The following is a 26,381-nucleotide window of genomic DNA, read 5'->3' on the forward strand; positions in this document are numbered from 1 at the left end:
AGCATCGCAAACCAGTGGTGCTCCCAAACACTCTGGGCTTTCCCTCCCCCTCCCCCACGCAGCCCCAGTCGCAACGCCTAAAAAGTACGATTTGCTCCAGGCTGAGCCCCGTCGAAAACGGGGGGGCGGGGCGGCTTGAAATCGCAGACTTCCTAACTAAAGTCCAGGACCGTGAAGGGGCCAGCAGGCCAGTGACCCCCAGGGCCAGGCCAGAAGCCCCGGCCAGCCCACCCACCTGTTCTCCCGGGCAGGGGCTGACCCCAGGGTCGCGTTGGCAGAGAGGCTTGGTTCGCACCCGCTCAGAAGTAAGAGGAAGAAGACAGGAGCCCACGGACCCGCCTGGACCCCCTCGAGCTCCACCCTCCATGGAAACTGCTGGCCCCAGCTGGCTGGGGGGCTCCCAGGGTGCCCCGCCCGCCACAGCGCTGGGCTCGGCCACCGTGCGGCTTATGCTAGCGCGCGCACACACACACACACACACACACTCACAGGTGTGCTGATTTATACAGCTGTGCACACACGTGCCCTCACACATACGTCTGTGCACTCACACCCTCCCCCACCCACACTCACCCCCTCACACTCGCGACCCAGTGCTCCTGGCCTCCTCCAGGTGAACAGCCCGCGGGCTTCTTAAATTCCCTGCCTTCCTTTTCAATGCTTAGCTTAACGTGTGTTTGTCCTCCGCACACTTCAAACTCTCTAATCTCTGCTTGAAAAACGTGGATGACATGTGGGAGTGTTTGCTCCCCGAGTTCCAGCTTGGCATGTCGGTGGCCAAGTACAGAGTATTCTGGAACGGAGCCACAACGAGGGGACAGGGCGGGGAGTGCTCCCCAAACCGTGACAGCAAACAAAGGGAGGCCCTGCTAGGCCCTTCCCACAGCGCTCCGCCCCAAGGTGTTCCAGAACCAGCGTCCCGGGCTCGGGTCCAGGTGTTCCTGCACCCCCCCGCCCCCGCCAGCCTTCCGAGGCCCCCAGCCCAGCCCTTGCCTGCACGCCGGCCTGCAGACGTCCTCCCCGGGCCTGCCTCCGCGGCCCAGAGACAGGAGGCCACGCGCCCAGCCCGAGAGCTCTGCGGTCCCCGAAGATGTGACTTTGACTCTGGCTCCTGGTTTTCCTGCTTACAGACCAGTTTTCCGGGGCTGCAGGGAAACTTCCTTCCCCAGGAGGAACAGAAGGACGGCTGGCGTGAGGGGGCCCGTCCCGCCCACGGCCACGCAGGGACTTGAGCGCTCAGACCACCTGGTGGTCCCATGGGGGGTCATCCCTGTTTTTCTTCAAGATCGTGCTATTTTTTTTTTAATATAAGTTGCGAATGAAGCTGTTTCCATGGAGCTGTTTGTTTTGATTTAAACGTAAAGTTTTTTTTTCATTTCCAATAAATACTGGTTTCTTAAGGCTGGTAGAAGAAATGACAACAAATTGCGTGGCTTAAAACAACAGACACTTATTCTCCCGTCGTTCTGGAAGCCAGAACTGAGGTGTGGGCAGGAGGGGTTTCCTCGGAGGGTCCCAATCCTTCCAGGGCTTTCTGCCTTCCCCACTCCGGCACTCCCGGGCTTGTGGCCACGTCCCCTCCAGTCTCTGCCTTCACATGCACATGTGTCCCGTGTCCCAAATGCCCTCCTTTCTCTTACAAGGACACCAGTCACCGGATGTCAGGGGGCCCCAAATCTGGGATGGTTTCATCCTGAGAGCCTTAACTAATACATCCGGAAAGACCCGATTTTGAAATGAGGATGCGTTTCTGAGGCTCTGGACATGAATTTGGGGGGACTACTTAACCCACCACAGCAGCCTTCTGCGTTTGTCCTAAAATTAGGGTCGTGGTCAATTTTGGCCTCGGCAACCAGCGCCCGGAGGTGACGCAGCATCTGACCTATGAGGCCGCCTCGCCGGCTTCTGAGTGACATTCGGCTCTGGTTCCTCTGCGCTCAGGGGCGCTCTTCCCCAGCCTCGTCCGAAGGCCAGTGAAGGGGGGGGGCTCCCCACCTCCACAGCCTGCCTCGGCCGCTCCTCTGGGCCCCACCAACCAACCCAACCACCGCCCCACAGAGCCCACACCTCAAGCCCCGTCTTCCTCTTCCCTGGTGGAGGGGCCCCCACCATCTGAACGGGAGGCAAGCCCAGGGCCCAGAGACACCCCGCCCCTCCCCCTCACCTCCATCAGTGCCCCCCCCCCCCGTCACCTCCATCAGTGCCCCTCCCCCTCACCTCCATCAGTGCCCCTCCCCCACCCCTCCATCAGTGCCCCTCCCCCTCACCTCCATCAGTGCCCCTCCCCCTCATCTCCATCAGTGCCATCACTTCCATCAGTGCCCCTCCCCCTCACCTCCATAAGTGCCCCTCCCCCTCACCTCTATCAGTGCCCCTCCCCCTCACCTCCATCAGTGCCCCCCCTCATCTCCATCAGTGCCCCTCCCCCTCACCTCCATCAGTGCCCCTCCCCCTCATCTCCATCAGTGCCCCTCCCCCTCACCTCCATCAGTGCCCCTCCCCCTCATCTCCATCAGTGCCCCTCCCCTTCACCTCCATCAGTGCCCCCCTCATCTTCATCAGTGCCCCTCCCCCTCACCTCCATCAGTGCCCCCCTCACCTCCATCAGTGCCCCTCCCCCTCACCTCCATCAGTGCCCCCCCTCACCTCCATCAGTGCTCCTCCCCCTCATCTCCATCAGTGCCCCTCCCCCTCACCTCCATCAGTGCCCGCCCCCTCATCTCCATCAGTGCCCCTCCCCCTTATCTCCATCAGTGCCCCCCTCACTCCATCAGTGCCCCTCCCCTCATCTCCATCAGTGCCCCTCCCCCTCACCTCCATCAGTGCCCCTCCCCCTCACCTCCATCAGTGTCCCTCCCCCTCATCTCCATCAGTGCCCCTCCCCCTCACTTCCATCAGTGCCCCCATCAGTGCCCCTCCCCCTCATCTCCATCAGTGTCCCTCCCCCTCACCTCCATCAGTGCCCCTCCCCCTCATCTCCATCAGTGCCCCTCCCCCTCATCTCCATCAGTGCCCCTCCCCCTCACCTCCATCAGTGCCCCCCCCCTCATCTCCATCAGTTCCCCCCTCACCTCCACCAGTGCCCCCCTCACCTCCATCAGTGCCCCCCCCTCACCTCCATCAGTGCCCCTCCCCCTCATCTCCATCAGTGCCCCTCCCCCTCATCTCCATCAGTGTCCCTCCCCCTCATCTCCATCAGTGCCCGCCCCCGCCCTCCCCCACCCCCGTCACTTCAGGGAGTCCCATCCCTCACCTCCACTGCCACCTGCACCCCAGCGGTGCAGCCTCCATCCACACAACCACAGCCACCTCGCCGCAGACGCCCTGAAGCCAGGCCAGCCGCCCACTGACTTGCGAACCCGCCTGTGCTCCACGTAACTCCAGAGAGAGCTTTTCAGAACGCTCCCCTTGCCAGGCGCTGGCTTAGCGGCAACGCACGGCTCCACAAAGACGCCACTCCGCCCCGAGGCCCGGCCCTCAGCCACACCTCTGCCCCCACGAACGCCCCGCTCGCCCGCGGCACGCCCCACACTCCGGCCGCGTGGCCCCCCTCCTCCCAGGGCTGTCGGGGACACGACGGGTGATGCAGGTGGTCACCAATGATAACCCGGCGGTGGCCCCCTTCCTGGGGGCCTGGCCTCTGGGGGCGGCTTCCCTGCACCCGGTTGCAGTCCTGTCCCAGCAAGCTGCACCCATTTGCCTGACCAGGTCCAGGGCACCCATGACAGACGCTAAAAGGCCCAGAAGCTTCTGGCTCCAGGCTGGGGGCGGCCGTGGGGCTGCTCGTTAGCATCTGTGTCCCCAGGCTCCAGGGCAGGACAGGGTCTCTGGAGCCAACCAAGTCTGAGCACGTCCGGCACGCAGAGGGTGCCAGGCGCAGAGGGGGCGCCCGATGCACGCCCAGCGCGCGGCAGGGATGAGACAAATGCTCGGAAAATGAAATCGTAAAATGCCAGGATTTCCCGGGTCCAAGCCAATGATTAATGCCTGCACGGAATTATAAAAGCTGCTAATTCGTGTATTCGATTCAAACGGTGTTGGGAAAATGCTGATGTAATGAACGAAGAATTACTTTTATAGTTAAACACGCGTTTTGGAGAAGAGGCCAGTGAGGACTCGGGAGTGTTGGGTGTTCAGACGGGCGAGGTGAGCCTGGGAAGCTCCTTCTGTCTGGGTTCTGGCACCTTCATTCAGGCCGAGCCCGGGTCTCCTAAGGGCACTTCCCACAGCGGCCACCGCAGCTCATCTGTCTACACTGTAAGAATCCACCAACACTTTCTCTTAAATGTAGGTCCTATGCAGTGGGGTGCTGGCGAATCCTGAGAGCCAGCCCGGGTGAGGGGAGCCCCGACCTGCCCATTTCCCATTTCCACGGTGTGCACACCCCCTGGGTCAATTTCAAGCTACCACCTTGACATCACTGAGCACGAACTTGGAAGAGACGTGATAAGTTTTGTTTGTTTGAATCTATTTTCTGAGTTTTATTTACTTATTTTGAGAGAGAGAGAGAGAGGGAGAGAGAGCGAGCATGAGCAGGGGAGGGGCAGAGAGAGAGGGAGAGAGAGAATCCCAAGCAGGCTCTGCGCTGTCAGCGAGAGCCTGACGTGGGGCTCCAGCTCGCGAACTGTGCAATCATTTTCCGAGCTGAAATCAAGAGTTGGACGTTCAGCCAACTGAGCCACCAGGCGCCTGAGCCTCTGATTCCTAATTTTGGCTGCGGTCATGATCGCAGGGTCACGAGTTCAAGGGTCATGAGCTCTGCACTGAGGTTGGAGCCTGCTTAGGATTCTCTCTCTTTCTCTCTCTCTCTCTCTCTCTCTCTCTAACCCTCTCCCCTCTGTCCCTCTCCTCCACCTGCATGCTCTAAGATGAAATGAAATGAAATGAAATGATAAATAAAAATCATCTTACTTTAGGTAACTAACTCGGATCAGCCTTAGTGAGCCCCATATCTTTACCATCTGATACAGTTCTCATTAGAAACACTATTAAAATGAAACCCGCATGTTCTCAGACACACTTCCTGTCCAGAATTAACTTTATCGTTCCTTTCCTGGGAGTCCTCATTCAAGTCAAGTTTGGGCTTCTCACATCCTGACATCCTGCTCAGGGTCAGATGCTCGCTCTGGGTCATTCTGACTCTGAGGAGAATCTCCCCTCCTCCAGCCATGCACCCCCACCACCCCCCGCCACTGTGACAAGTGCCAGCCCCACCCCCACGCCAAGGATCGGGTTCACCTGGGCAAACCGATAGCCGCACTCAATAATGCATACAGTGAACCACAAGCCCCCCGCAGGTGAGGAACACAGGGCTCAGCCTCCTGGTCTTGGCCCCGGTGCAGAACCCCAAGCAAAAATTTGGGGAAGGACTCCCCTTAACAACGAAACAGAAGCTCCCCGGAGCCGAGGCCCCTCCAGCCCCCTCACCTGCAAGGGCTCACCTGCAAGGTGACTGCGGGGAACACGGATTTACGGAGGGCAGTGAGGCCCGGCCATCGCTGCTACTCTAATCCCCAGACGTGGGGACTCTGCTTTTTTTTAACTTCGTTTTTTTAAGGTTTTTTTTTTTTTTCAACGTTTATTTATTTTGGGGACAGAGAGAGACAGAGCATGAACGGGGGAGGGGCAGAGAGAGAGGGAGACACAGCATCGGAAACAGGCTCCAGGCTCTGAGCCATCAGCCCAGAGCCCGACGCGGGGCTCGAACTCACGGACCGCGAGATCGTGACCTGGCTGAAGTCGGACGCTTAACCGACTGCGCCACCCAGGCAAGGTTTATTTTTAAGAGAGAGAGACAGAGCACAAGCAGGGAGAGGCAGACAGAGAGGAAGGGAGACACAGAATCGGAAGCAGGCTCCAGGCTGAGCTGTCAGCACAGAGCCCGACGCGGGGCTCGAACCCACGAACTTTGAGATCGTGACCCGAGCCGAAAGTCAGACTCTCAACCGACTGAGCCACCCAGGCATCCCACATGGGGACCGTTCTAGTCACCATCTTGCAGATGAAGAAACGGAGGCCCAGCACCGTGTATAAAACATATCATTTTTTGTATGCAACAAGCAAGTTCCTTAAAGATAAGGAGAATGGAGGAAAGAGAGGACGCCTGGGTCCGGGAGCCTGTGAACTGGGCTTTGCCAGAACGACTGGGGATCGTGGCCAGAGGGGCAGCGCGACCACTAGGCTCCAGAAGGGGCCCAAGCAGAGGGACGGGAGAGCCCTGGTCCTGGCCACCGGGACGTCACGGTCGGGCAGGATGTCTGTGCAAGAGGAAGGGGTAGCCGGGCACCTCGGTGTCACTGCACAGAGAGCAGGCAGGCAAGCAGGTGGCGTCGAGGTGGGGTGTGTGTGCGCATGTGTGAGATGTGTGTGTTGTGTAGGTGTGTCTCTGGGGTGTGATGTGTGTCTGGTGTGTGTGGGGGGGTGGAGGCTGTGTGACGGTCGTGGCAGGAGGGGCGAGGAGGTTCGGGGCTGGAACCAGGGCGAGGCTGATGGGAATCAGCACCTCCAAGACCAAGCTTCAGAACTTGCCCCGTGGCTGCTCCGGGCGGAGACCAGAGAGGTGACGGAGCCCCAGCCAGCCGGGAGAGGGGGGCACAGCCAGACAGAGACCCTCGGACCCTCCTGGACAGGAGGGGAAGGGCACGTACAAATTTGATGACTTAAGCTGCTCAGTAAATAAAGGGACAGTTCGCTCCCTCCTCGTCCTCAGAAACAGTCAAGGGCTTTGAACTAGAAAAACCAGTATTTTCAAAGTCAGCGAGGGAAGAAGTCGGGTCTGAAGCACAAAAGACACTTTGGAACTTGAAGTTTAGGCAGAATTAAAGATCGATAAGGCGCACGGAGGACAGAGCGTCCGGAGAGAGTGTAGGCCCCACAGTCACCAACACGGGACGGCTTCAGAGTCAGGTCCTCAGACACAAGGACACCGAACCTCAGTCCCCGCCGTGGGTGTCAGGTTACTTTGCAAAGGTAAATCTTAACAAACAAGACGCGATCCAGCAGCGTGGTTCCTCGGGGGAAGCACAGAGACAAGGGACAGGGGACACTTGAGGGTCTCCATCAGAAATGGTTAAGCACTGGGAAAACATGCCCATTTATCCTTCCACCCACCCAGGGCCTCGGCGGCCCCTTCTACCAAACACCGCCCCCCTCAGGAGCAACACCGCTGCCCCAGGACAGAGGCTTCCTGAGCAAGCCCCCCGCCGGTGCCTCAGTTTCCCCCGCTGCAAATCCCTCTCTGAAGGCAGGATTTCTGTGTCTTGCCCGGAGCAACCCCTAGCACCCAGGAGGCTAGCATCAAGGTGAAATGTGCTAATTCTGCAAAGCTCTGAGCTGAGCACCTGGCAGGCTGGTACTGTGATTTCCCGGTTATTAACTCGCTTCTTGGGACTAGGAGCCCCCCCTCCCCCACACTCCTTGTTTGACTTTCTCACCTCCCGGTGACTGGCTCTGCCCTGGAGCCTCCCCCTCCATGGGGCAAGGCTGCCAGGAAAGGCCTCTGCTGAGAGCCCAGACACCTGCCGCCCACCCTCTCTGACCCCCCCTGCCCGGAGGGAGGGGAAGCCGGAAGCCCAGACCTTGTCCAGGTTGGGCCTTCTCTGAGCCTTCTCGAATGACTTCATTATTGTCTTTGAAGCAATTTCCCAGAACTCCAGACACACCCATTCTTTTTTTTTTTTTGAATATAAATAAAAAACGCATTCCAGCAGGAAAGGAAAACGATTCTGGCTTACCCACCTCTTTGGTTCTTCTTACCGGAGTCACCGACATGTTTGAGGGTTGAAACCCGGCTAACCGGAATAATCAGTGTGCATTCTAAACTCCCCGGGATGGAAAGGCGGCCCAGCCAGTGCCAGCCCCGAGCCACACCCGAGGACCCCTCCTTTTAGGAAAGGGGTGCTCTCCCCACCTCCCCACTCCTCACGCCCATCAGAGGGTGAAGGGCACAGAAAAAAACCAACCCCCAAGTCAGCTAAGCGGTGGCCCCGAAAAGACACGTGCAGGTTCCGACTTCCAGAAGCTGTGGGCATCGGTTCATAGGGCAACGATGCCATGGAATTAAGGGTCCTGGGATGTGAGACCCGACCCGTATCACCCGGGTGAGCCCCCTGCCATCACATCTGTCCTCACGCGACAGGGGCCGGCTGTGCGAGGACGGAAGCAGAGATGGGAGCGGTGTGGCCACAAGCCCGGGGCCACCTGAGGCCACCAGGAGCTGCAGGAGACACGGAAGGGCCTTGCCAGGGTTATTTTAGACCCCCGGGTAAGCCCCAGGACACTGACCCAACCCTCATCACGCCAAAGGAGACCAGCCAGATTCCGGAGAGCCATCTCTTCCTGGGGACAGTCGCCCACAGAAAGCCGCAGCCCTTAAATCTTTCCGCATCTCCCTGAGCCTCAGTGGCCCAGGAGCTGCGCCCCCCAGCACGAGCCCGCTGTGGTGCCCCTGGCTGCCAGCGGCTGAGGACCCAGCAGGCACTAAATGAACACAGCGCGAGTAAACATCACAGGTCTCGGCTGCCAGAGCTGGTGGGAGGCCAACCAGGGGGCCCCGGACACTGCCCGCACGTGGTGACCAGGCACGACCAGGCAGGGTCAGCTGAGCCGACCACCGGGGCCTGAGTGCCTGGGACACCACCTTGGCCCCTTCAACAAGGCACTTCCAACCCCCTGGAGCAAAGTCACGGTCCCTCCGAGCCAGGGGACAGGCCAGGGATGTGGGCTTAGAACACCGGTGGCAGCTCAGGAGGTGTCCAGGCTCCAGAATGAGGCAGAGCCTGGCAGAGGGTCCTGACCCGCACAGTCCGGCCCCCAGCCAGTCCTGATGGGACACAGACTTCACACTGCCCTGGGGCCTGAGCACACGCTGAGAAGTCACAGTCCCCACGGTGGGGCCATCCAGGGCCCCCCCGTGTGCCCTTCTGGGCCTGCAGCTGCCTCTGTCTACAATGTCTCAAGAATGAGCCCCAAGATGATGTCTCAGACACAGGACTAGGATCTGGTTCTAATGACCCAGGATATCTGAGGGTAGGGGTGAGGGTGGGTGTGGGGAGGTCTCCTAGAGAGAAGACGTGCAGGTGGGGACAGGTGGGGGCCCTGTACCCCTTGGAGACAGAGGCATAGGGCCCCCCGGCCCAGGCAGAGTGGTGAGTCGGCTGGCCGTGCCACCACAGGGGGAGGGAGGGAGGGAAGGAGGGGGGAGGGCTGAGGGTCTGGGCACAGTCCTGTGACCTTGGGGAAGAACCTGCTGGCGGAAGGTGAACCCGGCAGCTGCATACCCCGAGGCTGGGAAGCGGTGTCCTCACCACCCAATCAGCTCAGAGGAAAACCGAGCCAGTTCTCAAACAGCAGCGTGTCCAAACTCAGCCAGAATGCTAACAGAAACCTCTGTCGTCCATACAAATAGCAGCTCGGCCCCCAGATGGTTCAAATTCCACTTCCTGCGTGGCGCTGGAGACTTGGGCCAGTTCCTTGGGACCCGTCAATGTCTACAAAGAACATGTATTCTTTTTTTTCTCAATGTGTATTTCTTTTTGAGAGAGACAGAGACAGAACGTGAGTGGGGAGGGGCAGAGACAGAGGGAGACACAGAATCCGACGCAGGCTCCAGGCTCCGAGCCGTCAGCTCAGAGCCCGACGCGGGGCTCGAACTCACTGACCAGGAGATCGTGACCTGAGCCGAAGCCCGTTGCCTAACAGACTGAGCCACCCAGGCACCCCAATGACTTTCACTTTGAATGATGATGATGAACTTCCTGGTTTAAGGACGAAACTCGCCTTGCTGACGATTCTTCCAAGGGGACCTCCAATCCCGTGAACCGCGGCAGGAGCTGGTGAACCTCCTCTCCCGCACAGTGTGGACACCCCTCCCCTCACAGATGGCCATGGAGCTGAGAACACAGAGTTTCACGCGGAGGCACGGGGTTTCTGCTTGGGACCGTGCAGCACGTTCGTGCATCCCGTGATGACGGAAATACCATGACTCTGACAGGAGAATTCAAGATAAAACGTGCAGTTGGGGGTAATGTGCATTTTTTTAACAGATTCCAAGAAGTGCCAGAAGTGATTTTAAATATTTTCCATGAACAGAAAAGATGATTCGGTTTGTATACCAGAAGTTTCTCTGGCCTTGAGCTTAGGCAGATGTCCTCATCCTGGAGAGTTCCCCACAGGGGGCAGGGTCCCCAGTCCAGGGGAGGCTACCACGGGAGACAGTTGGGACCCCCAGCAGGGGGGGCACAGGGAAGGCCACCACGGGGGACAGTCAGGGGCTCCATCCCTGAGGAGGCCACCATGGGGGGCAGTCAGGACCCCAGCCCAGGGGAGACTACCTTGGGGGACAGTCAGGGCCCCCAGTCCAAGGGAGGCCACCACGGGGGGCAGTCAGGTTCCCTGGAAGGTTCTCACACAGCACAAACGGGACATTCCACCCAGGGGTAGTTAGCACAAAGCTTAAACCCAGCATCACCGAGACTCCTAAGTGGCTACTGACCCAGTGATTCCCAGACTACATCTCTGCTATGGAGCACCTATTTCGATGCTGAGGAGAACCATTTTGATGCAGTGTCCAGCAGCAGGGACCCCAAGACCCAGGGACGACCAGGTGCTTCACGCTCAGAGACAGGGCTGTTCTCCAGTATTCGCTGAAACACCCTCTGAATCCAGCCAAGCGGCCCAGGGACCTAAAATCATAGGCCCAGAGGGGCGCCTGGGCGGCTCAGTAGGTTTAAGCGTCTGACTCTTGATTTCGGCTCAGGTCGTGATCTCACAGTTTCGTGAGTTCGAGCCCCACGTCGGGCTCTGCGCTGACAGCATGGAGCCTGCTTGAGGTTCTCTGTCTCTGCCCCTTCCCCACTCACGCTCTCTCTGCCTCTCGAAATAAATACACTTAAAACAAATCGTACGCTCAAGAACAAACAGGACCTACGAAGAAGACAGCCAGGGCGGCCAAGGTGGGGGCGCACCCTGACGGTCTAGGTCCTGGGCCACAGTCAGGCCTCCCCTCTGACAGGCAGAGTGAGGAGGAAAGCCTCCCCCTGCCCCCCGGGCTATCAAAGTCTCTGCCTTCTCAGGAATGCACCCCGTGGGCAGACGTTCATCTGTGATGATAAATCACCTTGTTCTCCGTGACGAGAAGATGCATGTATGGGAGGAGGGGGAGGCCTGCCAGCCCGCGTTAGCACATAGCTGTGCTGTGAGAACTGGAGCTGGGCCAGCTCTCACACCAGCGGGACAGAGTCATAAATACCTTAGCGCCACCCCGTCCCCCCGAGTCCCCTCCAGCGCAGTGACAATAGCAGCAAAGGCACTGCTTTGAGCACCGAGCACCGTACAGAAGGAGCCTCCAGGACGCCTCCTCTGGCTACAGGGAGGAACAGGCCAGGCTAGTGAACCCCTGACCCCATCGTGGGTGCATGAGCACTTACTGAGCACCTTCTGTGTGCCTGGTGCTGTGGCCATCCAGTGCCGAGCAGGGGGCGGACGCAGGGAATGGGGACGAGAGGAGGGGACATGTGTGGAGGCAGGGAGGTGACATCCAGGAAGACCTGGGGGAACCTGCACTCATCACGCAGTCGGTGGCTCTGCGCTCCCGCAGACACGCTGGCGGGACCGCTGTCTGTGTGGGGCCGTCCTCGGCGCATGCGGGCAGCACGTGTGGCCTCCACCCCCCCATCCCACCCCCTGCTGTCCCCGGGGGCAGAATCACCCCGGTTGGAACGGCCGGGCCAGATACTGTGCTGCTCTGCACCTCGTCTCTCCGCTTACAGACGGGGCCATGTTGCTGATGTGGGGACTGGGGTAACACATGTGGAATCATCTAGAACAGCACAGCGCACCGAAGGCTAGTGAATATTAGCCCTAAGTTACCGTTGTCCTGAGAGGCAGGGAAATGGGGGATCACAGCCAAGGTGAGAGCAGAGCAACCAACACATAAACACAGCACCGAGGAAGTCGGGAAACCTTCCGGAACCTTCCAGAGCAGGGGACGGCGCTGAGGCGGATTCTGAGGGAGGTGATGGCAGCAGGCAACAGGTGTAGAAGCGAGGATTTGGAAGAAGGGGGCGGCGACCTTTGGGGGGGGTTTAGCCAAAACCAAACGCCGCTGTTTACGACCCAAGACACCGAGGGGCCGAGAACAGACGTCTGCCGAGTTCTAGAGGAAATCAGGACGGCGACCATGACGCCTTCAGCCATCATGTCCTGCTGCTCTCAGAGTGGGGTCACTTGCGGACCCCGACTACCGCCCCAGCGCACAGCCCTCCATCGCTGGGGCCTCGGTCCTTTCTCTCAGGCCACCATGGATTTAAGAGAACGCAGGATTGCTGCTGGGGGTGTTTCCTCCAGCACCAAATTCAGGGAGCTTCGCCTCAGATTAACTGCCACCTTCCTTCACCCAGCCCGTCTCCTGTCCATCGGCAGCACAGGAAGCCGGGGTCCTCCGGGGGCCTTGGGCCGCTTCCAACTTCCCCACGGAGGCCTGGGCTCGGCTTACCCAGGAGCAAGTAACAAAACCCCCTCGACGACAAGGCAGCCTTCAGCACCAGCAAATGAACACAATTACCTCCCGCAAGAGGAGGGGGGCTTCAAAGGGAGAAAGGGAGAGACGGAGGAAGGGGGACTGAGTCCAAACAATCAGTCTGGGCCTGTCTGATCTCCGAGGGAAACACAGACGGTGACTTCAGGGCCAGAGACACTCAGATGAGTCCCACGCCAATCACGGCCTCTCAGCGGATCTTCCGACATGCGGGGCCGTTTCCGGTCATTATTTCTCTAGCAATGACTCCCGTGATGAAAGCGAAATCTAAGAACTTTGGAAGTCCCTTCCATGCAGCAGGTCGATCCCTCTTCGGAGAGAATCCACGGGTCCCTAGCAGCCACGGTTTACCCAGCCCAGACATGGCCCTGGGCTTACGTCCGGGACTTGTGGAACCCAGGCCTGCTGCTGTGGCCCCCGAGGAGAAGCTGGTCTCCCCGCTCACCTTAGACCCCATCCTAGGCCTCCATCAGAGCGCAGAGGGTGCCTGAGGGACTGTCCCCTGCCAGGTCCCCACTGCCACGTATCTTGATCAGTGAAAGGGCCAGTCACGCAGACAACCAAAGGTGCCCCACCCGACTGGGCAGGGGCAGGTCTGATGTGTGCAGTGGCCAGGCATACAGTAGGCACTCCATTAATACTCGGGGGGCAAGGGAGTAATTGAACGCCAGCTGAGTCCCTAGAGCACACCAGCCCTTTCCCAGGGTCAAGAGCCACAGCATCACCACTTGAAGTCATGGGAGGAAGCACTCCCCGTCTAGGCCACGGGCAAGGGAGGGGGGAGGGGACAGCAGCTCACTGGGGAGGCCTCCCCGTCACCAGCGCTGGCACACCTGGTCAGCCGCTTCAGGAGAAGCCGAGAGCCCAGCTCGTCACGGTGATCAGGGAAGGAGAGGTCGGGGCACGCCGGGACCGTGTGGTGAGAGCCCACTACAACCCAGGGCAGGGAGGAGTGGGGGAGAGGGGAGCCTGGTCCAGGCCTGTGGGCACAGCCAGAGCCCCGACAACGTAGGCAGGAACTGCGGGGGCAGGGGTCTCCTGAGCCTCCCGTCCGGGCCCACCACCATGCCCCAGTGTAGCCAGGAATCCAGGGTTAACACTCCGAGCCAGCGGGGCAGACCCTTCTGGAGCCCCACAAAACAGACGGACAGCCAGCCAGCCACAAAGAGGCACGGGGAGGAGGGAGGACACAGGGCAGGCGGTCAGGTGCCTTTCTTGCCACGCCGTACTCCGGATCATAACCAGGCTGGGGCTCAGACACGGTAAACCCCCACCTCCTCAGGCTGCCAAATGGCCTCTCTCTGGCGCCTTTCCTCCTCTTCTCAGAGCGCCAGGCACGGCCGTCTTCCTCCCACTGTGCCCCCCACCCTGGGTTTACTCTTCCCACTTAACACACACCGGCTAATGCCGTAAACCCCTGTGCTAAGCTCCATAAACTGTGCCACATCCCACACAAGCAGATAATGATTTTTCGGCTGTTTATACTAAACAGGATAACCGGGGCCACAGTCCATACTGGAATCGCGAAGCTACGTCCGGTATGAATGAGGTCCCACCTAATCCTCGACGGCTTCCCCAAAACGCCAGACCGCTCTCAGGCCACCGGAAACTTGCTTTTCAAATGGGCCATGATCTTAGGCAACACGCGACCGAAGGCCAAGGCCAGGACGTGCGCATCCGTGCTGCTCTGACTACCTATTTCTAAACACCCACCACCGGCCGCCTGGGGAGCCATTCGTCTTCGCGACGAGTCAGGACGTCTCAGGGCAAGTGTACGTGCAAGGCGGAGGAGACGTAACCTCTACAGCGGACCACCGGGCGTGAAACACCAACACCGGCTCTCCAGACCCGCGTGATCAGCGGCTCATGATCTCCATCCCAGTCACACTGTTTACAGTAGCCAGTTAAACCCGAAGCCCGGAATGAAGTGCCTCCAACCTGAAGCCGCCTAAGGAAGCGCGTGTCATCTCACGCACGTGGGTTTTCAGGTGGCCCTCACGCCGTAATCGCTCTCGGAAAGAGGGCGACTCCAGTCACACGCGGTCAACAGGGACCTGGGAGGGCTCGTCAGGAAGCCTGCCTCCCGCCCGCCCGCCGGCTAAGGACGTGCGGCTCCCGGCGTCACCGCCAAGGCCACGGACTGGCGCCGGGCAGGGGAGTGGACCGAGGGAGCCGGCGAGGGCCCCCCCCGCGTGCGACCCCGCCCGGGGCCCGGGGAGCGACACGTACCCGTGAAATCCTGCAGACACTCGCAGGTGTAACCACCCTCACGGCTGCGACAGCGGCCGTGGGTGCCGCAGGGGCTGGAGTAGCACAGGTCGATCTCCGTCTCGCAGGAGTCGCCCGTGAAGCCGGGCGGGCAGCGGCAGCGCAGCCCGTTGATGGGGTGGATGGGCCGGAAGAGCACGGTGGTGGAGCTGATGAAGGGCGCCGAGCTGTCGAACTTGAGCACGGACACGCATTTCATGTAGTTCTCGCAGGGCTCCCGCAGGCAGATGTTGTCGTCGAAGGGCAGCACGCGCTGGGCGGACACGGCCGTCAGCAGCGTGCGGTTCAGGTAGATCTGCTCCTGCAGGTCCTCCGACGGGAAGAACTTGTCCCGGACGCCGCCGGGGAGCAAGGCCGAGAAGGTCACGTTCAGGATGTTGGAGCTGACGTCCGTGTCGTTCTGGATGTTGAAGACGAAGACGTCGTCCTTGGTGGTAGACAGCACCGTGGCCACGCCCTCCACGAAGAGGGACAGCAGCGGGGAGAGGAACTTCTCCTGCGACATGTTCTCCAGGCGGACGGTGATGCTGTTGGTCAGCATGTCGTCCGTGATGATGGTGACCCGCAGGGTGCAGAGCGCGACGACACTGTGGATGCCATCTGTGGACACAAGGAGGGTCGGGGTCACTCGGGGTCCGGGTCCCCGCCAGCCCCACCCGGGCACGGCCGGCCGAAGCCAGCCCCACGCCCCGCCCCCACCGCGACCGCCGCCTTGACCCCTGCCTTCCGGGCCCCCCATTCCTCTCCCTCCACACCCGGCTTCCCAAAGCACAGCTCCTGTTGAGTCTGTCTTGCTCGAAAGAACCCCGCGGACCCCCAACCACTCAGCAGGACATCCCAGGGCCACCGCCACCTGGGTCCCCCGCCTCGCACGCTCTGCCCCAGACACGTGGGGCCACTGAGCCCCCTTCTACCACCTCTGCACCCGTCTCAGACCCCGGGGGCCCCCACTCCGATCCCACCCGCCCGCAGCCCAGCCCAGACCCCACGGCGTCCAGGATGCTGCCGTCCAGGTACGGCCTTGGTCCACGCCACGTTGAAGGGTTTTCTGTGCTGAGCTGCACCCTATTCATCCCTACGTGCCCAGCACACGGCGGACGCTCGGCAGATGCTGCTTTACAAAGACACGTACAAGACGGGGCTGCACCTCACCCGACAAGGGTCAGCCAACCATGAAACCAGCTACTTAGGATTTTGCGAGACGGGAAAGGGAATGGGATGTTTTGGTTAGGACGTTCTAAGCCCAGGATCAGGGGAGTCACCCAAGGGCTGGCCCCAGGGGCTCTCCCCAGGGTGGTGGTGGGGTGGGACCATCGGCCTTCCCGGCACCCTGACAGGTGCAAGCACCCCCACCCAGGGGGTTTTCACCTGCCTCCCAGGCCCTGCCTCAAATGTGCTAAGGGACCCTGAGAAAAACCCAGCAAAGTTCATATCCCTCTGGCTCAGCTCAGATTCTGGGTCCCTGTACCTGTGCCCCCAACGAGCACACCCCCATGGGGCACAGGGCCATCTGTGCAGGCCAGTGAGCCCCTGCCAGGCAAGGACCCTCTCCCACCCTCTCGCAGCCCACGCCTGACGGGCCTCCCCCACCAAGGGGCAGGAGCCATGGCGGGGAGCCCTGCCCCGCTTGTTTCCAGGAAGCCAGGACCACTGAGAGGGCAGGTCAAATGACACAATCTGGAGGCCACCTTGTCGCCGTGGCCCCAGCACAGTCCCCACGGAGGCACAAAGCCTAAAACCACGGGGGACAGAGGCATCGAGGCTTCTGCACACTGGGCCTGTTTTCCTCGGGCCCTTGGGAGCCACAAGCCACTCTGGGAGGGACCCCGAGTCACAAAACCTGTCCACACAAGAAAACGTAACTGCTCCCGAGGTCACAGTGCTCCCGGGTGCTCCCTCTGACGACCACAGCAAACCTGAGATCCTGAGAAAATGGGCATCGCCCCTGGAGGGGAGCCCAGTTCACCCCAGCGAAGGCACCGCTGCTCAGCAAGTTGGGCACGGAGTGCTGTCACTGCTCCGTCCAGTCCCCGTGAAAACCCAGCAGGGCCGAAGTCGACAGTGGAGATGATACTGGCATCACCTCGGGGTGGGGAGCCCACGAGGCGAGGGCTCATTCTGGCTACAGCTTCAACGGAGCACAAATGGACCGGAGTCAGTGGCCAGACATGCCCGCCGCTCCCGTGCAAAGGGCCGGGGGCCAGAACAGTCAGGAGGAGTAAAGTAAGGCAAAAGAAAGTGGCAAAGCACGTTGTGGGCAGCGCGCTGTCCTTTCCTCCCAACCCCACATGCAGGTCGGTCCCCGCCAAGAGGAGCATCTATTCCCCTCCCTGGAATGTGGACTGGATCTGTAGCAGTCTGGGGTCCCCCTCCCACTACAATGCCCCCCTCATCATGCCACTCCCTCAGGGCCCCCAGGGGCTTCCAGAATAAAACACACACCTCTTACCCCATCTGGTGGTCCTCCGTGTCCCCATCACCCTCCACCTGCCACCCCGCTCCCTCTTCCTGCCCCAGGGCCTTTGCACACCTTGTCTTCTGCCTAGAGCACCGCCCTCCTTGTTGGCTGGGGGCGGGGGTGCTTCCTCGGCCACCCAGGCCTCAGCTGAATGTCTCTCATCACAGGGGACCTCCAAGTCCCCCATGTATGCTCTGCCACCGCCTTACTTTCCCCACCCAGAAGTGGCATAACCTGATTTTTTGTGGTTTACATCTCTCCCTCCGTGAGCCCCTGAGGACTGAGAACCTGCAGGTCTTGACCCTGCTGCACCAGCTGCTGGCACTCAGAAGCTGCCAGATAAACATTCGTTGGGGGGGGGGGGGAGACACAGGGAAGGAGGGGCAGGGAAGAAGGATGATTTCCAGTCTCACCTCTCAACCCCAAGACACATGTGCACAAACAGCATCCGAAACTCCATTCTCCCATCGAAGCTATTTTTTTGGTGAGGTCTTCTTCTGTTTCCCTTTCTAGCTTTCCTCTCTCCTTCTTTCTTTCCTCCCTCCCTCCCTCCTCTTCCCTTCCTTCCTTCCTTCCCTCCCTTTCCATATGCCCACAATAATAATACAAGATACTGAGTATCGTTTGCTTACTTTCTGGTGGCACGTGTTACGAAAACATCCTTTTCATCTTAAACCACCCACCCGCGGGCAGCCAGGAGGGCACCGCACTGAGGAATGCCCACGAACAGGGAGCCACGTTCCAAGAACAGACACCTCCCCTCAGGGACAGAGCGGGAACGTGGCCAGAAAATAGCATTAACTATTAACTAACGTCGCATGTGCTGGTAAACAAGACGTGCGCCTTATGTGGATCTCACGGCCAGCTTCCTTCAGACCAGGGATCCTCCTGGACACCCCAGGTTCTGGGAGACAACGGCCTTGCCTTGAACTTATGTCGTCTGGATTCCTAGGCCGCCACAGGCACCTGACTGCCCGTACATGGGGCCCATGGAGACCAAATGGGCTGTCCCAACCACAGGGCGCTGCCTGCTAAACCACAGCGGTGACAGCGGGGCAGATCTGACAGCAGGATGCTGGGGGAAAAATTAGTTACTTTCTCACACAGACCAAAAGAAGCTATTGTACATGAGCCCAGAGATCTATCGGGAAGGAGAGCAAAGTATCTGTGATGTTGACAGTGGTTCTGCCTGAGCCGCTGAATTTGTTTTAAACCAATTTTTATTTTGTTGTATTTTTAATTTTTTTTCGATGTTTATTTTTGAGAGAGACAGAGCATAAGCGGGGGGAGGGACAGAGAGAGAGGGAGACACGGAATCAGAAGCAGGTACCAGGCTCTGAGCTGTCAGCACAGAGCCCGACGTGGGGCTTGAACCCACAAACCGCGAGATCATGACCTGAGCCCAAGTCGGACGCTTAACTGACTGAGCCACCCAGGCACCCTGATTTTACTTTTAAAGTTTATTTATTTATTTTGAGAGAGACAGGGAGAGAGTGCCTAGAGGAGGGGTGGGGGGGGGGGGAAGAGAGAGAGAGAAAGAGAGAGAGAGAGAGAGAGAGAGAGAGAGAGAATCCCAAGCTGGCTTCTGCACTGTCAGCTCAGAGCCCGACATGGGACTCAAACCCACGAACCGCGAGATCATGACCTGAGCTGAAATCGAGGCAGACGCTCCCGGGCACCCCTGGATTTTTATTTTAAAACGGTTTTAGATTTACAGCAAAACTGAGAAGACAGTACAGAGTTCCTGTACACTCAGCACTCGGTTTCCCCTATTACTGACTCTATTACATGAGTTCCTTAGTTTCACCTCCTGCCCTTTTCCTGGTCTAGGACCCTGTCCAGGCCCCCGTCCAGGACCCCACACGACAGTTAGCTGTCACGTCTCCTTAGCGCCTCTGGGCTGGGACAGCTTCTCTGACTCCCCTTGCTTTGGACGACCCTGACACTTTTTTTTTTTAATTTTTTTTAAAGTTTATTTATTATTGAGAGAGAGAGCGTGAACAGGGGAGGGACAGAGAGAGGGGGAGACACAGAATCCAAAGCAGGCTCCAGGCTCCGAGCTGTCAGCACAGAGCCCGACGCAGGGCTTGAACCCATGAACCGCGAGATCATGACCTGAGCCCAAGTCGGACACTCAGCCGACTGAGCCCCCCAGGCGCCCCAACGACCCTGACCCTTTTGAGGGCTGAGAGGTCCTAGGAATGTCAGGTTGCTGATAACTGGTGACTTTTACTTTCCTCTCTATACTTCCCTGTATCTTTTTATTTCCCTGCACGCACATCCATCGGGTTTATCGTTCAAAAGCCCCTTTTTATTCCGGGAGGCACGGAGCTTGCCGGGGGCTCTCCCCAGCCTGTGCCGCAGGCATTTCTTCCGCGGCTGTGAACGACAGCTTCAAGCCAGGGTCGCGGCGCCCCCAGATCCGGCCAGTGCCATTTCCGCTGCTTTCCTTGGCAAATGCGAGTCGCCTCGCTGTCCCCGAGGCACAGCAGGAGAGAGACAGAACAGATGGCCAGAACGTGCCACGGCTGCAGGACGCTCACCGGCCGTGTTTCCCGCAAAGCCATCGGCAAGGCGAGAGCCTCACGGGTCTCCACGGGGGTCCGGGCCTGTCCACCCCTCTGGCTTTGCTGGAGAGGTTCACCGTCCTCTACGATCACGTCCCTTGTGGCGGGCCCAGACGCTGCGGGGAGAGGTCACGCCGCGGCCTTCAAGGAGCCGGGGGCCTGCCAGGGGCACGGGACGGAGCCGCGTTTGTGAGACTTGGTGCCAGGGCGCCCCCGGGAGGCGGCGGGGAGGTGGGTGTCCACGGAGGGACGGCAGTCGTCGCGCAGTTGGAGACGAAACAACTTCTTGGCACACGAAACGAACAAGAGGCAAGGCCTGGCATGTCATTGGCAGAAGGGTGCGTCAGTGTCCTGGGTGCCGCAGGCTACGCGGCTTACACCGCACTTATCCTCGGTCTGGAGGCCAGAAGTCTGAGGTCGAGGTGTCACGGGCTGGTTGCACAGGGAGGCTCTGCGGGAGAGTCTCTCCCAGCGGCCGGGGGGCCGAGCCACTCCTTGGCCGGCAGGTGCACCTCACCGATCTCCGCTTGGTCAGCCTGGGGCCTCCTCCCCATGTGGGTCTGTGTCCAGAGTCCCCTCGCCGGTCGTTGGGCGAGGGCCCACTCCGAGCCACGGTGGGTGACCTCCTCTCAAAGCTTACCTGATCACATCTGCACAGACCCTGTCTCCAAAAAACACCGCATCCGGAGGTTCCCGGTGAGCTTGACCTTGAGGGCACGCTGGTCCGCCCGGGACAGACGGACACGTAGGGTGGGGGGGAGACAGGGCTCCAGAGGCAGATGGAGGTCCTCAGTGCCGCTGGCCTCTGGGGTGGACGCAGGAGAAACACCCTCACGGAGTGAGTGGTCCGTGCACACGTGGGGCCCCACCGCTGCCTTCTAACGTCTTGCCCAGTACTACCCCTTCAGTCTTTGTCACAGCCTGCGAGGGACACCCCTGCTGGCCCTCCACAGATGAGGACACGGAGGAGCAAAGAGGCTAACCAGCAAGCCCAGCCGAGGTCCCCTGGGCAGCAAGTGGCAGGCCCGGACTGACTGGCCTCAACCCCTACCGATGGCGGACGGGGGGGCTGAAATTGACTGTACTTAACCCCTACGGATGGCGGACGGGGGGGCCGAGATTGACTGGACTCAACCCCTCCCGATGGTGGATGGGGGCCCGGAGGACTGTTCACCTGGCCTGGGAGGACCTCCCAAGCACACAGAGGAGGAGAAGGCACTTTCTGAACACACGGGGCCTTGGGGACAGGCAGCTGAAGACAAAGCCGGTGCCAAGAGGGGTCGAGGCCACCCCACCCCAATGCACGCCTCGGGCTCAGGGAGACACCCCCGGTTCCCATGGCAACGCCCTGCCAGGCCTGAAGGGTACAGCCGGAGCCCCAGGGCCCTGGTTGCCAGTCCAGCAGGTTTGAGACAAAGGCTGTGTGCCGTCCCTCATCCTGCCCCCCTTCTCCTGAGGCCTCACAACAGGTAGGGCTGCTCGGGGCTCCCACCCGAAGCGGGGGGACTTTGAAGTGGTTTTCAGGAGCCTCCCTAGCGGCGTTGGCCGTGTCTCTGAGGCCAGACTGAGGGCAGACAAGAGGGGTGCTACCCGGAGGGCGTCCGGCTTCTCCTCTCTGGGCGGCAAGAGCCACACCTAGAACCTTCGTCTCGGGATGCGGGCTCTCCTCACGAGAACAGGGTGACACGTGTGTGGGGGACAGCGGGGCAAAGGCCAGCGTCAGACCCGGCGTGCACACCGGCCACCAAGAGGCTGTTCCCCCGCCCCGTCCACAGAGGAGGGGCCCTCAGGTGTCTTACCAACATCAGACGCCCCTCACACGTGCTCTCAACATGCCCAGGGGGTCATCTGGCAGTGAACTTGAAGGCAGCCGATGCTGCTGGGCCTGGCGTCAGGGGGTGGGGGGTAAAGAGAGCGGAGCAGCAGCCCCCCCTCCTCCCCACGTGCCATGTGACCTCCGTCTGACAACCGAGAGGGAGGGTCCTACAACCCCCTAAGGCAGCCCACACTCCGGGTGTCTCCTCCTCTGGAAACTGAGTCCTCCTCGCCCCTAGAACTTCCACCTCTGCTGCCTTCCCTCTGCCCCTGCCCTGTAGGCCCCACACCCTCCCCACATCCTGACACCTACCTGGGGAACGGTCACACCCCCACAGAGCCCCCAGCCCCCGGTCACGGCAGGCACCCTCCCCGTTAACCTTGGCAGGTGCTCGGCCCTCTCTCCCTTCAAGCCCCCCCACCCTCACCCCTTCCCTTGGTCCCCCACTTGGGCCGAGCCCACCCGCTCAGAGGGGGCGGCCGGGCTCTGCAGCTCACAACCCCTCCCCGACCCTGACCTCGCTCACCACGTCCAAGCTGCGGGAACCCTCTTGAAGGTGAAATCGTCAACGGGCCCCACAGCCCAAAGGGGAAGGTTTTTGTTCGGCTCCGAGTGGCTCCAGAAGCCGTGGGCTGAGACGTGGCGAAAGGGCGCTCTGGTCAAGATAAGGAGCCTCCAGCTAAGAGCTGAGAGTTGGTTCCTCGAACAGTTAACCAGAGAATTAACAGATGACCCAGGGTCCCACTCGCTGGTGGAATTCGAAAGACTTGAAAACGTGTATCTACACTAAAACTCATGCACGATTAACAACATCAGTCACAACGGCCACAAAGGGGGAAACCCGAGTGTCCAGCAACAGACGAGCAGATAGACACAATGCGTACGCCCACAACGCATGCGGTATTGTTCGGCCCTAAAAAGGAATTCATGCCACAACACGGGTAACTCTCAAACACTGTGCTCAGCGAAGAAGTCGGGTGGAGGGCGGGGGGCGCCTGGATGGCTCAGTTGGTTAAGTGGCCGACTCTTGATTTCTGCTCAGGTCATGATCTTGCAGTTTGTGAGTTCGAGCCCCACATCAGGCTCTGTGCTGACAGAGCAGAGCCTGCCTAAGATTCTCTCCCCTTTCTTCTCTCTCTCTTCTCAAAATAAATAACATTAAAAAAAAAAAAAGTCAGAAGGAAAGGGCCACATGTTGTATGATTTTATTTCTAGGAAATGTCTGGATCAGGTGGAACCATAGAGACAGAAACCGAACTGGGGGGTGCCGAGGCAACGGGCAGTGAGTGCCGGATGGGCACAGGCCTTCTGTGGGGGGACAGACGCGTGCGGAGCTGGGAGGCGGAGTGGACGCACGACACTGAGAACGTACTGAGCCCCACTGAGCTGTCCACCCTGACACGGACACTTTCTTTCTTTTCTTTCTTTCTTTTTATCATTTTTTAAATGTTTATTTCTTTTTGAGCCAGAGAGAGACAGAGCTAGCCAGGGAGGGGCAGAGAGAGAGGGAGACACAGGATCCAAAGCAGGCTCCAGGCTCCGAGCTGTCGGCACAGAGCCCGACGCGGGGCTCGAACTCACGAACCTCGAGATCGTGACCCGAGCCGAAGTCGGACGCTCAACCGACTGAGCCCCCCAGGCGCCTCCTGGACACTTTCAGGTGCTCTGAATTTCACCTCGGTTAAAAACAAAAGTAAAAACGAGAGTGAAGGACGCAATAAAAATCTGCTTTATTTTGCACGATGCTATCCAAAGGCGGGGAAAATACCAAGGAAGATATTTGCTCTGGCTAAGTGAGGTTAATGCCAAAGGGGGTTGGGGGGTGGCATATTTTAAAAGGCACTTCAAGAACGATTTCCTTAAAGCCGAGCCATGAACCAAGTCAGGGGAGAGGAGTGGACGGCGCCCGGAAGCCGCCGTGGCCTGCAGGCCGGAAGGAGCCGTCTCCCGTGGAGACGCCTTGTAACTGCCGGGGTGGGGCCTCACCCAAGGGGGTGCAGAGCCGCAGGGAAAACACGGGCGCCTCCGGCTTCTCCGGGATCGCCCAGAATTTCTCCCGGGAACATTTGTCGCCCTGCTTTTCGTTTGTTCCAAGGACCGACTGCACAATGCGGGGACAGGAGTCCAGAAGTCTGACCGCACGGAGACGCACGCTGGTGACCCGGTCCCGAAACAGGCTGTTTTGGGGCCAGGAGGGAAGCAGCGGGGCAGGGGCGCCAGCTCCCAGGCAGGCTTCACGGCTGTCCCAACCAAAAGTGCCCGGGACACTGTGGACGGCCGCTGGGGACAGCTCACACGTGGTCAACAAGCCCGCTCAAGGAAGCCACGCCAATGTTTCCGGACTCTTCTTCCAGCGATGAACTAGGAGCCCGGCAGCGTCTGGGCTCGGGGCTCAGTGCCCCGTGGCTGCCGGGCCGGCCCGAGGCCCCCATGCCAACAGGCATCCATCCAGGGCTCCCCTCGGCCAGCGGGGCCAGCGGGGCCAGCGGAAAGCCTGCCCAGACCCGCCCTCCTTCCCCACTGGAGCCCGAAAGGCCACCCTTCTGCCCCCTTCCAAGGAAATCCTAGGAAAACCGGCAAAGAGTTCCCTGAGGCAAAGATTAAACACCAACTGTGTCTGAGAGAGCTGGAGTGCCTTGTCTTGTTCTCAAACGACACCCTCCAACAAGACCATGTGGCCCCTGACCCCCGCCCAGCGACACCGCCACATTCTCCAGCCCTGGACACAGCAAGGACACCAGCCCAACCCGGCCCGCCCACTGGCCACAGAGCCCAGGGGCCTGCACACACCTACCCGGCCACCCGCAAGCGGTCCACCCCTAGCCCACAGACTGGGGAGGGAAAGGAGCCAGCCTAGAACATTCCAGGCTCTGGGCCATCCACGGCCCCGCCGGGCAGACGCCTCCTCACACTCCTGCTCCAGCCACGGGATGGTCACAGTGGCCGGCGACCCTCGGCCTCCCTGCCAGTGGGTAACGTGTGTGTGAATGCACACGCGTCCCCCTCCCTCCCTGGCTCCTCTTCTGAGCTGGACTTCTGTGCACACGCACCTGCTCCCACAGCTTCACGTAACACTGGAGGCTTCTATTTCCCCAACCAACATTGGGCTGCACTCGCATTTGGCCCTCGATCCCCACGCTCACCAGCAGGGCCTCTGAAATTCTGACTGTCCCCAGGAAGCACTGGTGATGAAGGTTAGGGCCGCCCCAAGCCCCAAGTCCTTCAGTCCCTCCAGTCCCTGTGGAACAGGAAGGCCACCACGTGTTGTTTAGAAAGCATATGTGCATCTCAATAGAGAAAAAGATTCAATAAGATTCTGTAATCCTTCATAATAAAGACTTTTGGGGTGCCTGGGGGCTCAGTCGGTTAAGCGACCGACCCTAGATTTTGGCTCAGGCCGTGATCTCACGGTTTGTGAGTTTAAGCCCTGAGTCGTCAGGCTCACTGCTGTCAGCATGGAGCCTGCTGGCGATTCTCTCTCTCTCCCTCTCTCTGTCCTTCTCTCTCTCAGAAAAAAACAAACTTTAGAGACTCTTGACAAACACAGAAGAGACTGGTGCTTCCTTTAAACCACTGAGGGGCGTCTATAAAGCCCCAACAGCAAACACAGTACTCACCAGCGGTCCCCACCACCACCATTTCCCTCCATACTGTGTCGGAGGCCAAGGTCGGTGCAAGAGAATGAATGAATGACCGATACGCCGAATGAATGAATGGAAAGGAAGATGAACTCATCACAGGTATGAGTCCCAACACAGACAACACCAAAGGCTCCACAGACAACCTGTGAGAATGCACACGAGCACTGAGCAAGGCGGCGAGAGAGAAAGGCATGGCGTGTCCTCAGGCCAGTCTCGTAAAATGTAATTGTTAACGAATCTTGTATAACAGCAGCAAAACTACATTGTGCTTAAGCATAAACCTAATAGGGGCGCCTGCGTGGCTCAGTCGGTTGAACGTCCAACTTCGGCCCAGGTCATGATCTCGCGGTTCATGGGTTCAAGCCCCGCGTCGGGCTCTGTGCTGACAGCTCAGAGCCTGGAGCCTGCTTCGGATTCTGTGTCTCCCTCTCTCTCTCTGCTCCCACCCCAACTTGCATTCTGTCTCCCTTTGCCTCTCAAAAATGAAAAACATCTTTAAAAATTTATTTAAAAAAATAATAAACCTAATAGGGGCTCCTGGGTGGCTCAGTCAGTTGAGCACCCAACTCTTTTTTTTTATTTTATTTTTTTATGTTTATTTATTTTTGAGAGAGAGAAAGAGAGACAGAGTGTGAGCATGGGAGGGTCGGAGAGAGAGAGGGAGACACAGAATCCGAAGCAGGCTCCAGGCTCTGAACTGTCAGCACAGAGCCCAACAGGGGGCTCAAACTCACCAACAGTGAGATCATGACCTGGGCTGAAGTTGACAGTTAACCGACTGAGCCACCCAGATGTCCCCCAAAAAAACCTCATTTTAAAAATCAATGACGAGGGGCGCCTGGGTGGCTCGGTCGGTTAAGCGTCCGACTTCGGCTCAGGTCACGATCTCACGGTCCGTGAGTTCGAACCCCGCGTCGGGCTCTGTGCTGACAGCTCAGAGCCTGAAGCCTGTTTCAGATTCTGTGTCTCCCTCTCTCTCTGCCCCTCCCCTGTTCATGCTCTGTCTCTCTCTGTCTCAAAAATAAATAAACGTTAAAAAAAATTTTTTTTAAATAAAAATAAAAATCAATGACGAGACAAGCCACAAACCGAAACG

General features: G+C 59.3%; 1 protein-coding gene across 1 annotated transcript in view; it reads right to left on the reverse strand.

The window, feature by feature from the left end:
• CELSR1 (cadherin EGF LAG seven-pass G-type receptor 1) overlaps positions 1-26,381 on the reverse strand; it is a 138,119-nt gene that overhangs the window by 69,460 nt on the left and 42,278 nt on the right. Inside the window, exon 2 of the mRNA XM_043562926.1 lies at positions 14,765-15,403. Coding sequence (XP_043418861.1) covers positions 14,765-15,403 — 639 coding nt within the window. The remainder of the gene's footprint in view (positions 1-14,764; positions 15,404-26,381) is intronic.

The sequence above is a fragment of the Prionailurus bengalensis genome, chromosome B4, assembly GCF_016509475.1.
Source record: "Prionailurus bengalensis isolate Pbe53 chromosome B4, Fcat_Pben_1.1_paternal_pri, whole genome shotgun sequence".
NCBI classification, from domain to species: Eukaryota; Metazoa; Chordata; class Mammalia; order Carnivora; family Felidae; genus Prionailurus; species Prionailurus bengalensis.